We start from the raw sequence: 17,264 nt of genomic DNA on the forward strand, positions 1-17,264 counted from the left end.
TTGGACGCAACGTTAAACCCGATTTCACCTCACCTCTCCTCACCTCACCTCCACCACCTTTGACCTTAATCTTAAACAAATACCTTCGTATTATTGCAATACACGTGTTCAACCCATCTCAGTGCTAGTATAAAAAGCATTGGACTGACATAACGCAGATTTCGATGTATTTGGATTAAACTAAACGCTGATTTGAAAAACCTTAGGGTTATCAACACTAGAAAAATACTGGAAACAATTAAAAGAATTCTTTCAAACTGACGGAAACGCAACTTGACAATAATAGGGAAAATAACCGTAATAAAAACCTTGGCCTTGTCAACTGTAGTTCATATATTAACTGCTTTACCAAATCCCTTAAAAGGATTTATAAAAGATTTAAACAACATATATTTCAACTTAAATGGAATGGAAATATAGACAAAATATGAGAGGAAACCTAGTTCGAAAATATGAAGATGGTGGCCTTAGAATGGTTGATATTATAATGTTTATTTACTCACTTAAGTTATCAAACGATATATTTCTAAGACAAAAACTACCATCTTTGAGGCTTTTCCTCACAAGACATTTTCAGTTTTGGCGCTAATATTCAAAAACACTTCTATATCACAAACCCATTTTGGAGAGACACATCAGTCGCTTGGAACAAATACATATAAACGCACGAAATAAACAAAAACGATGTTAATAAAATTGTACCATTATGGTACAATCATAAATTTAAATTTCAGGATTATATATCTTTAGAAATTGGTATACAAGGGGTATTTGCCATGTTAAGGATTTATGTGACTCGAAAGGCTTTATTCCATTTTACTGAGCTGAAAGTAATGTATTGCATAAAAGGTACTTTATTAGATTATAACCGTTTGATCTAAAACATCTCTGTGCCATGGAAAGATATTGTGCATGAAGCAGAAAATCTAAACACAATGCAATTGAACATTTCTCCTCCATGGCATGATTTACTAAAGACAAGCAAAGGTCAAGGATATTTAATGATAACTTTATTTCATCATCTAACTTTCCAGATTTTTTTGAGAAGTGGGAACATGAATTTAAAAATCAAATTAATTTGAAATATGTATTTTTACAATAGAGAAAATCTACAATTGATACAAAACTATTAGAATACAAATTCAAATTCCTACACAAAATGATATAGACTTAACAGGAATTGTTAATGATGAACTTGGATGACAACGGTCTATGTTGGTTGCAATTCAGACAATGAATACATTGCTCATGTATATTTAGGTTGTTCTTATGTTAAAGAATCCTGGGACGAGTTTAATGCTTTCATAAATGTTATTTTCGGTCATGTTATTATTACAAACAACATCTTTGATATTGGCAAAAAAACAAACATTTACGGTACACATATGTTTTAAATCATATATAAATATACTGAAAGACATTTACATGTACCAGGTCGAGTTGTTCCCTGGAAAAAGAAACAGAACAATAATTTCGCTCACTAAATAATGGAGTTTAATGGGGAAAACCATAACGCAGACGGAGTGGCTTTTAATCTATATCTCTCACAATTATTACAATGTATCAAAGATGGACTTACTGTCATATCACATCTTGTTCATTTGTCTCATGAAATTTACGATGTAATTTGATGCCTCTTGTGATACGACGACCATGTACCCCTGGACCGAATAAAAACAACAAAAACACACTAAAAAAAACCTAAGAATTTTGATTTTTTTTTTAATGCGGGGGCATCTCCATGAACTGTCATGATATAATTGTACTGTGCTGAACTAAGTTCAAGTCATAATTGTGTTCGCCCATTATAAGGTGAGGTGAAATGGAGTTCAACGTCGCGTAGAAGATTCTTGTACTCATAGAGCGACGTGCATGTACGTGTGTGTGTGTGTGTGTGTGTGTGTGTGTGTGTGTGTGGCTGCTTGTACTGGTTCGGACTAATGCCGATTTAATAGTGCTACCCCACTGAGATACCACGTCGCAATTTAACATCATATGGCTTCACTTAGGTTGTAACTATTCACGTCATCCAACATTAAGCTGATACACTGTTTATGGTGACGTTCAACCCAACTTACTCATTTAATCCATCGATCAAGCAATGTTATTTTTATTAGATCAATACACATATTAATAAGTTACCATTAATTTTGATCACTCAGCCAGTTTATCATTCAATCAATCAAGCCACACTGTTCATTTTATTCACTTACTTCTCCACTGATTGTTCCTTCATACGGATAAACACACATATACATGATTCTTACATCACATTGTACAGACAGTATGAATAATGACAGGCAGTCATATCATCAATATGAATTTATTTAAATCTACATTCAGAAAGCAGTAATACTGAAGAATTGAACCCCGGTGCATCTATACAGTGCAACGTGTGGGGATTTCGTCTGTGCATACAATACATATAAAGAGACTAACTATCAAGGTACGGAATGAAATATGGTATCAAAATAAGATTCGACAGGGTTTGTAAAAAAATACATGAAGATATGCTGTAAATGATTCTAATAAGGTATATATTTCTATGGAACTGCTCCAGACTCGTGCCGATCCAGTTTACCAATTCCACTAGCATATACAAATAAGTCTTTAACTTCCCTTCACTTAGAAGTATGCATCTTCATAGTGTATTTGATGATGAGATACAACATATGTGTGAAAATAAATAACACTTTATGCTTGAACTTCAGCTTTCTTTCAGGCAGCTTCACTTTGGTTTTCAGTGTAGGATAAGTAAGAGTTATCTGTGCCACTCAACAAATATGAACGTTATCAGGTCATAAGATAACAAGAGGGAAATATGACATGAGACCAAAATATCCTTTATGAATTTACTTCAGTTAATTTGAACTCAGCGATATGAGACCAAAATATTCTTTGTGAATTTACTTCAGTTAATTTGAACTCAGCGATATGAGACCAAAATATTCTTTGTGAATTTACTTCAGTTAATTTGAACTCAGCGATATGAGACCAAAATATTCTTTGTGAATTTACTTCAGTTTAATTTGAACTCAGCGATATGAGACCAAAATATTCTTTGTGAATTTACTTCAGTTTTATTTGAACTCAGCGATATGAGACCAAAATATTCTTTATGAATTTACTTCAGTTAAATTTGAACTCAGCGATATGAGACCAAAATATCCTTTGTGAATTTACTTCAGTTAAATTGAACTCAGCGATATGAGACCAAAATATCCTTTATGAATTTGCTCCAGATTAATTTGTTTTCTGGTTTTGTTAGCAAGTTGATTTTGTCAATTGTTTTCACACACATACATTTAACAAACGATATCAGTTGCGTTCATATATGACCATAATTATTTAAGGGTTTATAACGTTCCCAAAATACCAACCCAACACTAACATATAGAACCACCTTTCAATGGGGCATTGTTCTCAGTCATTGGACTGAGATGCTTCGTCTAAATATACATTTTCTTGAAATAGTTTATTCACACTATTCACAGCTCACATACCCACTCTTCATGCATAGGGTGATCCATAAACTTGTATATATATGTATATGGATGGGTTGAGAAGACGAAGGATCAAGACCTCATGAATACCATAACATCATGTTCGTGACTTTTCTGTCACAATAAGGATACTCAATGGGTTTGGCGTGTATAATAAATGAACATATCATAAGCATAATATATAGAGGATATTTCATGTGTCGAGTGAAATATCATGTTGCTCTCATCGAGCGACTGGGTGAAAATGAGGTATTTTCACGAGTGTCGAGAGACACCTATTTATCATATACTTGAACAAATGTAAAACCTTGAAACCTAAATTCTTCCTACATAACACACAGGAACGGTTCACCAACCCTTGTATTTGCGACTAAAAAAGAAGTTCTGTGTTTGCAAAATCTTAAAAAAAATGTAAACAAAAGTAACAAAAAGTATTTAGGGTATTTGTCATACATTTCGATATGCTTACATATCAATTTATATACAAAATCAACTTTAACAAAAAATATTCTTGAAAACTAGGAGACCGCTGGCGAAAGCATAGACGCTGGTAAGGTAACAAAATTGGCGCTTTGTGAAACGAACAGTCTCGATTGGCGTGTTAATGAGAAATTAACTGTATATAAGGAAACATTTCCGAAAGAATAACGAACGGGGTGATAATAACTCCATAAATGACCATCTGTCATTATTTTGCCTTGTCAACATGGAACAAACGTAAAAGGGACTTCAACAGTTTCTGCACGGGCTTGACACTTACAATAAAGGGAGACAATTTAAGGGGAGGTAGCTATTGTATGACAAGTGTTTTGTTCACTGCAATGAAAATATCTTTCACACTGAATTATATAATACAATCGTCTTAAAAACATGCCTTTATTTATATCAAGCTACAACTTCTGTCTCTAAATTACATGTGGAAAACGTTCATGTGTAACCATGTGGTTATACATATTACTGATGATGTAGTTCCACCAACAGCACCATCCACGTTGGGCAATCTGTGCATTTGGGACGAATTCAGCCATCTTCGTTTGTGTCCCTTGAGTCTGGAATATGGAAACATGATGCAACAAATTACACATGAGTATATCAGGGGTTATAGATATTGCCATATTGTCCATATGAACCACCTCTGTAAAAAGTAAAGGAAGTTAAATGAAAAAGGTCATGCAGTTTCCAATATATTGAACTCTCATTCTGACAATAGTAAGAATAATTGTATAAACGTGAGGTACTCATGACGACAACAATGCTGTGGATACACAAACACAGACAAATATCTACCTTCACATCCGTTGCCTTCTCTTGAAGAGTGGTCCTGACAGCAATGACACTCATCTTGCGTCAAGTCATGTTCAGCACAGTAGATGTGGTCATCAGCTATAACAAAAAAAATGGTAAAATACACTCTGAATTCTGCAATTAGTGTTACATTTCTTTAATTTCTTCAAAGTTTACCTTGTAAGTTCGAATCAAATATTATTATACTATTCATTATTGCTACAGCCTTTCCTTTGTTTACTTGAGCCCGCCGCCTTGACTAGTTGTAGATCGTCCGTCTGGAAAGCAGAAGGTCCGGGGTACGATCCCCGGCCGCCTCATACCATCAGGTATTAAAAGATGGTACTCCATGCCCGACATTTGGTATTAAGGGGCTAAATAAGGGACTAGTCGGCTCGGAGTTAAACGTTAAACGTTAAACTCCATTTCACCTCACCTCAGTTCGGTCATAATGTATAAGTCCTTCCAGATTTACAAAACAGTTGAACAGTACTGTATAGTTTTAGCTAACAGTCAGGTTAATAATAAGCGAGAGCATAAAGTTCTATCAAGACTAAATAAATAATATATATATCTTGCATATTTTTCTTATGTACATGTACGTACGTCAATTTGTATATCAGCTGATTTAACTAGTAATATATGTTCACATACTTTAACGTATTTAAACTATGCAACTGTATTGACTATACTCACATACTGGACATCTGAACCAGTGTCCTTGTGATGCTGTCAAGTGTCTCCAGACAGGCATTTTGTCCTTTGAGAGTTTATCATAAAACTCAACGTCAGGAAAAACGTGTGAAACGTCATGCTTTAGTTCTGTAATGAGCTGATATTCGTCTTCAGTCAATTGTTTCTTTGCCTTGATAACTGCCCTGACCCTCTGCAACAAAGCCAATGTTGAGGGCAACAAATCATCTTTAGTCTCCCTGGATAATAATTCATGCAGGAACACAGAGATGGTTATCCTTTGGAATTCGTGGTGAGCGTCTGAGACTTCTTGCTCAGTAAAGACATCTCGTTGGATTTTCAGCCATTGCTCAAACTGGTTGATTTCATACCAAACTCCATCATCAACAACGTCATCATCATCACCATCTGGTGGTTCATTTACCCTTGCCTTCAACGTCTTAATTCCAGCAAGGAACGTCTTTTGGTTTTTAACTGCAACCAGGCGAGCTTCATCTTCGCCAGCATTTGCTATCAATTCTGACACTTCATCTACACACTGAAGGCTGTCCATGTCAGTGTGTATCACATTCTGTAGGGCTGTGAGCCTTTCTATTGTCATCTCAGCCAGGGCAGCCTTTCCCTTTTCCATTTGTTTGTGTATCTGATTTAGTATAGCTCCATATCTGGTATTTCGTCTGATTGGTGTGCTACACCATGGGCAGCATGGAAGCTGTATCTCCTTGCTGGCTTGAACATTTTCCATTATTCTGTCCAGAACATGTACCTCAACAATATCTCCACATTTTTCTAGGAGAATAAACCTGGCTGTTGTAATGTCTTCTGACTCTGGAAGGAAGGCTGACACATCATCTTTGTGACATATTCTACAGTAGCCTGGACAGGTTTCTCCGCAAAGTCCTATACAGGGATGTTTACATTTGAGCTTTTTGCGACAACGTTTATCACAGCGATTTCTATCGCAAACGTCTCCACACAGTTGTTTGCATTTGAAATGTGCACAAGCCCATTCGCAGGGTTTGTCACATTGTTGACATTTCTGTCCACAGGGATTCTGGCATTTGCTGTGAGGGCAAGCCGTCTCACAATCCAGATCACAAAGAGGACATCTAGAACAAGAGGCTTTGCATGGGTGTCCGCAAATAAGAATCTTTGTACACTTCTTCGTGCATGGAATATGAAGCCGTCCTTCATTGCATTTAAAACAGGATCCTTCACATGTATGTCCGCACAGGAGTTTTGCATCACATCGCACCAGACAACGAGCCTGATCCTGTTCTGTACACACTGCATCCATTGTGTGACCACATGACCAGGTTTGGGGAACTGACACAGAGACAAGCTCCTTAACATCCTTCATTAACCGTTCGTCAACATCCCTCATTAACCATTCGTCAACATCCTTCATCACTCCAATGCTTGACTCTGGGACAAACTCCTTCACATTTTCCTTCATTTCCTTTGCATCCTCCATAACGTCATCTCTCAGTTTTGCTGGACATTCCAGCTGCTTGATCATCGCTTCTAAGTTCCTCATGATTCGTTCTGGAACCTCCTTCTGACTAAAACCAATCCATTCCCTTGCGTCTATAAGGTGCTTCAGTAGACTCAAGCGATCCCGTTCTTTCTGTGCATCCCGAACCTCCTGTTCGCCAAAACATGACCTTGAAAGAAGAGCCCAAGCCTTGAAGTCTTTTAGGCAAATTGATAGAGTTTCATAAGTTTCACTGTCAGTTAATTTGAATAGTCTAAGGCTTTCCTTCACTGTCCTTTGGATGCTGGATATTTGTCCAAGGATACACATCTGTCTAGCTTGGGTTGTTAGAATGTTCACAGATTGAACCGGATAAGACCTCAAGAGGATATCCATAGAAACCAGGTCATCAGGGTCCAGCAGATTCCTCATCTTGTCCATTGAGTCTCTTAGCTCCTTGGCATTTTTTACATCTCTGATATCCTTCCTTTTTACTTTCTCTATGAACGACAATGCCTGCTTAATGATGTTGCCATATCTGAGATTACTTCTGATTGGTGTGTTGCATCTAGGACATGTCCTCAGTTGAACTAATGTCTTGTCCTTGTCTTCAGATGATTCATCCATGAAACGATCCAAATCTTTGACTTCAAAAATGTGTTTGCAGTCTTCTAGTTCAATAAATCGAGCATTTGGTTTTTCTTCACTTCCAAGGAACACATCTGGCATTTTGTCCTTGTCACATTCTCGACACAGCTTTGGACATGGTTCACCACACATGCCAATGCAGTCATGACCACACTCTAGCTTATTCCTGCAGCTTTCATCGCATCGTGGTCTATCACAGTTTTCCCCACATGGCATGTTACATTTGAAGTGGTAACATTTCCACTGGCATTGCTCCTTACACGAAGTGCAAGGATCTCCACACTTCTGGGAACATTTGCTGTGGTTGCATCTGTTCTCACACCTCCTGGTACAAGGTAGACAGTTGCTACAAGACGACTCGCACTCATGTCCGCATATGAGGATTCGTTCACATTCTCTAGAGCAAGGCTGATGCAGACGCCCTTGATGGCATGTACCACATTTACCCTTGCATTGATCTCCACAAATGAGCATTTCACCACATTCATGATTGCAAACAGCTGTATCTCTTTCTCTGCATTCTACTGCGATGGTATGACCACATGGCCTGGTGACTTCCACAGGCTCCCTGCATGGAAGATGAGGCTGTCCACATGCACCCTGGCATCCATGGCCACATGGTAAACTATCATTACATCGTTCCTGGCACTGATACGTCCTCTCATCTTCTTCACAAGGAATCATTTGGACATGTCCACATCTTGGAAGGGTTTTCTCTATGAGTACAGGGCAGGGTTTGCATGGCTGGTAGCAAGGGAGATCACAGTGGTAGCTTTTACATTTCTGACACTGCCGTTTGCATGGTTTTGAACATGTAATGGATTTGTGCTCTGCATCAATCACATGACACATTCGAGGGCACACGTGACCACACGCTAGGCGGAAGAGACAAGGTTTGGTACAGCCTCCTTCAGGGACTCTTTCAAAATCCCTAGGATCAATAACTCCCACTCCCATGTCATCAGGGTGATTTTGACATGACAGAGGCAGAGCAGGCCCATAAAATCCTTTCATAGATGCTTTTGTAGCAATGTCCTTTAGCAGTGGGCTATAGGTAGTAATGTGACTGAAGTTTCCAATAACATACAGTCCTTTTTTGGCCCTAGAGAGTGCAACACATATCCTGTTGTTCTCGTTCAAGAACCCAATTTTTGTTTCTTCTCCACTTCGGACAAGCGACAACAGCACAATGTCATTCTCCTCTCCTTGGTAACTGTCAACAGCAACAACTCTCACCCCTTCAAACTGCGATTTTGGCATCCTATTCTTCAGACAATGCATTTGGGCGGAATACGTTGTCAATATTGTAATTTGCTCAGTACCATAGCCCTGCTTCAGAAGGTATTTGCACAGACCTACTAAATATTGAGCTTCATGTTCATTCTTAAAACTCTTTGACTCTTTGTCATAGTCATGTGGGTGCTGATGGTCAATGAAGTACACATTCCTTGCAATACCCTTTACATTGTCATATTTCAGCACACTCTTGTCATCTTTCAAATCTTTATAGAGTGGCCGAATGATGTCTGCTATTTCAGGACGCATTCTGTGTTGCCACAGTAGTGTATCATGTGGAAGACCAGAGTTCACCATCCTCTCAAACAGAGATATTTCCAGATTGTATTTCTTTGCAAGATCGTGAACAGTTGGGTTTGGCCTCAGCTGTAAGTGATCTCCAATGAGGATAAGATGTTGACATCTCCTACTGAGGGTTCCTACAATGTGGGCCTCAAGCACTTCGGCTGCTTCTTCCACAACAATAATCTTGGGACCAATTTCGTTCAGAACCTTCTGATACCTTGCTGCAGCTGTTGTAGTCATTCCTATGATGGAGCAATTCTGAAGAATGGTCCTGTCTTCTTGCATTAAGACTTCTTTGTATTGTTTAGTGAGGCGTCTGTAATCACTTTCTTTGTCTCTAATTGTTTCTTTGGCATTTTGACACAGCACATGCACCCAGTATCTGTACATCCTCCATCTGTCTTTCAGCTGCAGCTTCCAGATGTAACGCACACTTGCAGCTTCGGATGACTGCATTCTCTCAGTTGAGCGCAATTTCTTAATGAGTCTGACTTTCAGTGATCTCTTCTGTCTCTGTTTCTCCTCGTAGATTGTCTTCTGTTGTGGTGGCATAAACATCGTTACTGTTGAAGCATCAAGATTGGTTATGTCTAGCCCCAAACATTCCCTGCGGACGTGCTGAATATCAGCATCTAAATCTTGTGCCTTACTACGAATATCATCATAGTCATATTCATCATCTGAGTCAATCAGGTCTTCCTCAAGTTGTCTTTGGTTGCGATGATTTACTGAGATATCAATCATCTCTTCTTCTTCTTCATACTCTTCTTCTTCCTCATCCTCATCAGCCAATTTTCGCTCCTCTAGTTGGTGTTGAAGATATTCACCTTCCTCTTCAATATCAAACAAGCTCTTCTTGATACCTAACCAGGTAACTATCTGACAGGTCTCATACTCATTCCCAACAGAGAAGCTCCTCACAATGGCTTTTGTCATATACTCTTTTAAGCAACGTTCATGTACAATTTCTCTCTCTGCTACTTCAAGTTTAGCTGCTGTGGTATGAATTTCTGCCTTCAGTGAATCCATTGCTCTCAGAGTCTCCAATTTCCCTGCATGAACTGTCATTGGCAGGGATCTAAGATCTCTTGCTCTCTGTCTAGCATTCTTCAATGAATACTCTTGCATGATTTCACTCTTGCTTCGAGCACCAACTCGTATGAGTCTACCCTTGAAAAACTTCAAAATTCCTTCTAAGAACTGATCCAATGCATGATTGGTATAGCATACTATAAGGATTGGCAGTTTCTCTTGTTCTTGAAGCCATACTTGAGAGTTATGGAGCAAAACTTTCAGGATTTTGATTCCAAGGTATGTCTTACCCGTACCTGGAGGTCCTTGTATGAGAACAAATTCTCTCATCAATGCATTTCTCAAAGCGGTATGTTGGGAGATGTTGAGGTGCAGAAGATTTGGCATTGGCCATTTGGAAATGTCTTCAATGTTTACATCATTTGCTATATTTGATCCTGCTGGAAACCCTTCAGCACTACTGGCATTGTCCCCCAAATCTTTTATTTGGTAATCTTCATCAAGCAGTGGTCGCAAGTCGTACAAAACATTTTGCTGTTCCCGAAAGTACAACGGTTTTTGTACATCATTCTGACACTCAACAATGTATTGCTGGAATGGAAAGTTTCTTTCTGTGAGTTCTTGCATTCCCTCAAGGATATACTTGTAGGATTCAAAGTAGGCTGGGGATTCAACCATTGAAAACCTTACATCTCGAGTTATATTTGCCACCTCATCATGTTGGGAGATAAACTGCACATCAACAAGTCCATTCTTCAAATGATCCTTCTCCCTCTGATCAACTGTAGCAAAGAAAATGTTATCTTTGAAATAATCTGAGGACAAACAGAGTAGTGACCCAAATATCAGCCTCCGTGTGGCACCCCAATTAACATGCCGTAGAAGTGTGGTGTCAAAGGCAAGCCTGTATCCCAGACCATTGTGTGAGCAAACCGGTCTGATGATCTGGACATCTGTGTAAATCATGTATCCCACTGAAGTGTTCTTAGCAACAGTTTGAAAGTCAGCAATATTCTTTTTCAGTGGCATGATTACATCTGCTCGGAAAAGACGAAACTGGCATTCAAGATAATGTTCAAGATCCCTAAAACGATCTTTGACTTTATTTGGTAGCAAAAAGACTGCTGTTGTCCCATCTAATTCATCCTTCCGAGGAATAATTGGTAGTTCGCGAAAATTCTCAGGTGGAGGTTGGTCTTGAGTCTGTGCTATGGCAGCTGCACCACCTGTTGCTCCAACGGCCGGGGAGGGAGGCGGGGGTTGAGACTTCACAAGGAGATCCGAAATTTCGTGCATGCTCTTATTGAGGTCTTCGTCTTTCATGCCACCTTTCTGCCACAGGGACTGGACCATGATAGTGATTGTCTGGACTTTGATCCATCCATCAGTGGGCATTCTACTCAGCATCTCTTTCATCAGCGGCAAACAATCTCTTACCACACCATTGTCCCCATGCTCGTTCATGCTTAGCTGAGTGAGGAGACGAATTAGAGTAGAATCTAAGAATGGCGTTAAAAGGACGTTCATGATCATTGTATTCAATCCCTCGGGCATCGATTCACACTGACATGCCTTACTAAGTGCGGCTAGGACTGATTTGGTTGCATCTACGCTAAGCTCCGGTTGTTTCAGAAACTCCATAAGTCCATTGTTAGGTCTGCTCAGCCGAGTAAGGGCTTCTGCGGGATCCATGGATGACATGTCTCGAAGTTCAGCAGCTTTAATCTTTGAGGAGCCCATTGGTTTATTCTGTACTCCTCGTCTCCCCTTGCCTCTTTGTCCATAAGCGCCACGCCTGTAAATCATTGGATAAAACAAGCTGTGCTAGATATCAATTCCTCTTGGTGTTTCACCAAACATAATTTTTTAGTGAGTAGCATTGTATTAAATAAACAGATAGTTTATGTCATATTACCCGTACTTCTCTGAAAATGCTTAATAGATGAAACAAATCGACCTTGTTGTACAATGACTTGTGATGATATTTTCTCAGAGACTAGTGTTGTGGTTGACTCCAAGAACATTTGACACTCTAATTTCAACCTTGATGATCAGTTTTGCCAAGTATCATCCTTTTCATATGTCTCAAAGTATGTTTACAGTGTTTGGACAAATAAGGTTTCTCACATATCTATCCATGGTGACGTTTCTTTTACGGTTCAGTACGGTAAATATATAGAGGTTATCACGCGTGTGTGTTTGGGGATGGTAAATATCCTGCTTTAGGCATAAACATTGAATTTAGCGAGCCTTGTTTCTTTACCATCCCCAAACACACAAGCGTGATAACCTCTTTATCATATAATGTCATTCTGTGCTTCAAAATCGCTTTCGTAATCTATTACGTCACAGTGTGTCAGTCGGACAGTGACAGTAGCCAATATAGTTCCAGCTGAAATCTGTTTCAAAAACGCAAAACAACAGTTGTTTTTAATTGCCTTTCACAGCAATCCATCGGTCTGTCCGCTAGAGTAACTGCCCTTTGTCAAAGGGAAACAGTGAAAGTAGTCACTACTTGACCTTTGATATTTACATCTCTATCCGCATATCGTTTTTATCCGTTGGCTTTATCCTGCCGAGAAACCTACCCATTATAAGATAATATGTGTGTGTGTGTGTGTGTGTGTGTGTGTGTGTCGATAGTTACCGTCGCTGTGGCAGTGGCTGCTCCTCTGCTCTCTCCTCGTCCATCACTTAGCTTATCAGTATGCACTCGGCCTTGATAACCTGGAACAGAATTGACATATGCGGCCGACTATCGTTATGCATCAAGGTGTCCAGGTATTATGGGTCATATCTATCACCAGTGCGGTGGCGTCATTTTACGACTTGACAGGGCTTGAACAGTATCATCACAAACACGTCGGGGTGAGGCGAAATGAAATTTAAAAGCGTCAGTTCCAAGATTATTGCACTTATATTGCGAGGTGTATGCACGTGTTTGTGTGTGTATAGTTGCTAGTTCTAGGCCGGACTAATACCGATTTTATAGTGCTAGCCCACAGAGATACAATGCCGCAGTTGAACATGAATACCCCACACAGTATACTGACCGGTCAGTCCTTGTTTTAGTCCCTTAATGCCTATCTCAGAGCAGGGAAACAACAAGTACCGTCTTTGAACGTCTATTGGTATGACGAGGCCGGGGATCGAACCCGCAAACCTCCGCTCTCCAGACCGACGCTCTTCCACTACACCACGGAGGCGGTCTTCGTCACAAACATTATGACGTCATGAAAACCCCGTAGGCCAATCAGATAGCTGGAGTTTTTAAGGAGTCATGAACTCTTTTTCGCGTCCAACCTTTCATACCAAACAATAGGTCACTGGTACCATTTGAAGATCAGGGGCACAGAGGCAGAGCAATGTGGTTAAAGTTTTAAAAGATCGAATTGATTAGATTTGTTTGTTGTTTAACGCCGCACTCAACAATATTCCAGCTATATGACGGCGCTCTGTAAATAATCGAGTCTGGACCAGACAATATTCTCGGACTGAATTAATTACAGAACAACCAACGAGGTGTGAGTGAGTGAGTGAGTGAGTGAGTGAGTTGGGTTTAACGCCGCTTTTAACAGTATTCCAGTTATATCGCGGCATGTCAGCTTAATGTGGGAGGAAAGCCCGAAGTGATGCAGGTATCAGACGTTTACCACTTCGGTGAAACCCAAGAGCACGGGTATGGTGCTGACAAACCTAAAAACATAATCGGGGCGAACCGGGATTCGAACCCACAATCATAGGTTTCTGGCGTGCCCAAGGGACGCAACTCTGCACAACGAATCGCGGCGCCTTATACGACTGGGCCACCCGTGCCCCCGAGCTATGAGGAATTATAACCCCGAGCCGACAGCGAGTATGACGTTCTACATATTACTTACTCATTGACATTTTGAGATCTAAAATGAAGAAAATTCGTATTAAATGTCAACCTTCCATATTGTGATATATGTGATGAAAGGAAAAAGACAGGTCTACGACACCTCTGAATGGAGCCTCTGTTCTGACTGGTAACGAGTAAAGCGTCATCTATTGGGTGCATATATTAATAGCATTCATTGGCGTCTTCTTTCAAAGTGTGGTTCGATACCTGGTGAGGTGAGGTGAAATTGGGTTTAACGTCGCGTCTTAGATTATTGCACTTATATAGCGACGTGCATGCACGTGTGTGTGTGTGTGTGTGTGTGTGTGTGTCTGCTTGTACTAGTCCGGACCGATGCCGATTTATAGTGCTAGCACACTGAGATATCATGCCGCAGTTCAACATGAATACTCCACTCAGACACAGTATACTGACTCCGAGCCGACCCTTTAATGCCGAGCGCCAGACAGGGTAACAACAAGTACCATCTTTAAACGTCTTTTGGTATGACGCAGCCGGGGATCGAACCCCGGGCGGACGCTCTACCACAAGACCACGGAGGCGGTCGTTTAGCCTGGGAAATCCAGTGCCATGAATAGATGAATAATAAATGTAACCTTATGTGTCTCAGCATACACAACCAGGTCACACAGTGAGACTGTATTGTGAAGACTCAGCTGAGAACGCAAACTGCTTCTCAATAGCTTAACCTTTTACAAAAACACACTCACGTCACAGACACCACCACAACCACCATCACCACGGCCGCGCCGCCACCGTGCACGGGCTCAGCTGATCAATAGCAGCCACGATCCTTGCCGGGGAAGGGGGCACGGGTGGCCCAGTCGTCTAAGGCGCCGCAATTCGCTGTGCAGAGTTGCGTCCCTTGGGCACGCCCAAAACCTATGATTGTGGGTTCGAATCCCGGTTCGCCCCTATTATGTTTCTAGGTTTGTCAGCACCATACCCGTGTTCGTGGGTTTCAGCGAAGTGGTAAACGTCTGAGACCTGCATCACTTCGGACTTTCCTCCCACAATAAGCTGACACGCCGTGATATAACTGGAATAATGTTCAAAGCGGCGTTAAACCCAACACACTCACTCACTCACTTGCCGGGGAAACGACACGCGTGTCTGTTACATGTAATTTTTTTAAAGGCACAATAACAAGTGTGTGTGTGAAGCAAAGTGTTTTACGAACTATTTTTTTTCTTTCTTTTATTTTTGCAATATTTGTTTGCACACTAACCCTATGTTTTAAATTCCCATGGGGATTCCGGGATAGAAATGGTCCCGAGCAACATGTTGTGGTTGTTAGAGGCAGCATAGTGACCATGGCTGGTCAGGCTTGGTGACATCATAGCCAGACGTCGTGTATCTTTGTTCATGATATCAATCACTAGTTTGTCTGGTCACGCCACACTCATGTTGCGGACACATTCTCAATGGTGGCGTTGGACATCAAATAAACGTGTACACACACGCACGCAAGGACGCACGCAAGGACGCACGCACAAACACACTCATGGTTGACTGAAAACTACTTCATTACAAGTGAGTGAGTGAGTATGGTTTTACGCCGCTCTTAGCAATATTCAAGTAATATCACGACTGGGGACACCAGAAATGGGCTTCACACATTGTACCCATATCGGGAATCGAACCACGGTCATCGGCTTCACGAGCAAACGCTTTAACCGCTAGGCTACCCGACCGACCGACGTCATTACAAGATGTCACTATAAGGCATATTGATCATACGACGCATCATAAAATAATATCTGAAGATAACAGCTTCGATTGTTAATTATATTCTAGTCATCTGTTTGGATCGGATGTGTTTATTTTTTGTAAAGTAGCAAAATAGGAAATACTTTTTAGTTGCTAGGTTCGAACTTCCCACTAACATGACTGCGTTCAAGTCATAGATATATTAGATTCACAGATAATAGTGTCGCACGAGTTACCTCCCTTGAAATTGCCAACGCTATTTTCACAACAGTTGCTACAGACATCAACATATGGTTCATGGGGCCAGTCGATAATTGTCAATATTTGGAAGACAATCATAGTTATCAATAAACTCAAGAGCAATCTTAAGTTGGAGTTGCTTTTGCTTTCCATACCTGATTTTTTGATGATATTACCTACGCATGTAACAGGTTATTACAGAAAAAAACAGGTTAGGGGGAACAACATGAAGTCCTTCCTCATTCTGCCTTGACGAAATGCATACGTGATTTCAGTACATTTAGACCCCAATCAAAAGATAGTTTAACACCACAATCAACAAAAATAAATATCTCTCTCTGTGGATACATAATGACAACTAGACCAGGCACATCTCAAATACATTCTATCGAGTACGGTGAAACACGTCTGTATTAAGTGTATATTACATAACGTGCTAATCACGGAAGTGTTTACAATGAACAGCCTACCTGTGAATCACTTGGACATACAACCCAGGATGAACAGTCAGCGACACACAACTCTGGCTTACCTTGCGTGCTCTGCAGTCGCCATTTCTGTCTGTCACTCTTACGTGGGGCTGTCGCTTCTCAGAACTGCAGGGAATTCCTCGTAGCGAAACCGAAACTAGGAATTTCATTGGGTTTTTTGGTGACTAGCTATAGTTTTTAAGTGATGTCATTTTGTATCGTTCTATGTGTTGGCTCTAATATATGTTTGTTTGTTTTTTTGTTTAACGCCGCACTCGGCAATATTCCAGCTATATTACGGCGGTCGGTAAATAACGAGTCTAGGCCAAACAATCAGTGATTGACATCATGAGCATCGATCTACGCAAGTGGGATACGATGACATGCATCTGACCACCCGATCCTGTTAGTCACCCCCTATGACAATCAAAGTTGCCTCTTGCGACAAGCATTGGTTGCTGAAGGAAGACCTATTCTCTAACCGGATCTTCATGGGTTGCTAATATATGCGTTTCCTCTGCATATCACAAAATAGGTGACCTAAAGAGGTGATGTGAAATTGGGTTTAACGTCGCGTCCAAGATTATTGCACTTATATAACGACGTGCATGCAAGTGTGTGTTTGGCTGCTTGTACTAGACTGATGCCGATTTATAGTGCTAGCACACTGAGATACCATGCCGCAGTTTAACATGAATACCCCACTCAGACACAGTATACTGACTCCGAGCCGACCAGTCCTTGTT

At 40.5% G+C, this 17,264-nt stretch overlaps 1 protein-coding gene across 2 annotated transcripts; it reads right to left on the reverse strand.

The window, feature by feature from the left end:
* Window positions 1-1,180: 1,180 nt before the first annotated feature.
* On the reverse strand, window positions 1,181-16,639 carry LOC139447465 (NFX1-type zinc finger-containing protein 1-like). Of its 2 annotated transcripts, none has more exons than XM_071228851.1 (5): window positions 16,581-16,639; window positions 12,863-12,942; window positions 5,484-12,010; window positions 4,791-4,886; window positions 1,181-4,552 (listed from the first exon to the last, which is right to left on the reverse strand). In XM_071228851.1, the coding sequence occupies exons 2-5, from the start codon at window positions 12,904-12,906 to the stop codon at window positions 4,524-4,526; spliced, it is 6,696 nt and encodes a 2,231-aa protein (XP_071084952.1). In that variant the 5' UTR covers window positions 12,907-12,942; window positions 16,581-16,639; the 3' UTR covers window positions 1,181-4,523. The 2 variants fall into 2 exon arrangements, with proteins under 2 accessions (XP_071084952.1, XP_071084953.1); XM_071228852.1 differs by lacking the exon at window positions 16,581-16,639 and adding an exon at window positions 16,519-16,576.
* Between the last annotated feature and the right edge of the window lie 625 nt (window positions 16,640-17,264).

This window comes from Haliotis cracherodii, unplaced genomic scaffold (genome assembly GCF_022045235.1).
Source record: "Haliotis cracherodii isolate W230 unplaced genomic scaffold, xgHalCrac1.p SCAF_7, whole genome shotgun sequence".
In the NCBI taxonomy this organism is placed as follows: Eukaryota; Metazoa; Mollusca; class Gastropoda; order Lepetellida; family Haliotidae; genus Haliotis; species Haliotis cracherodii.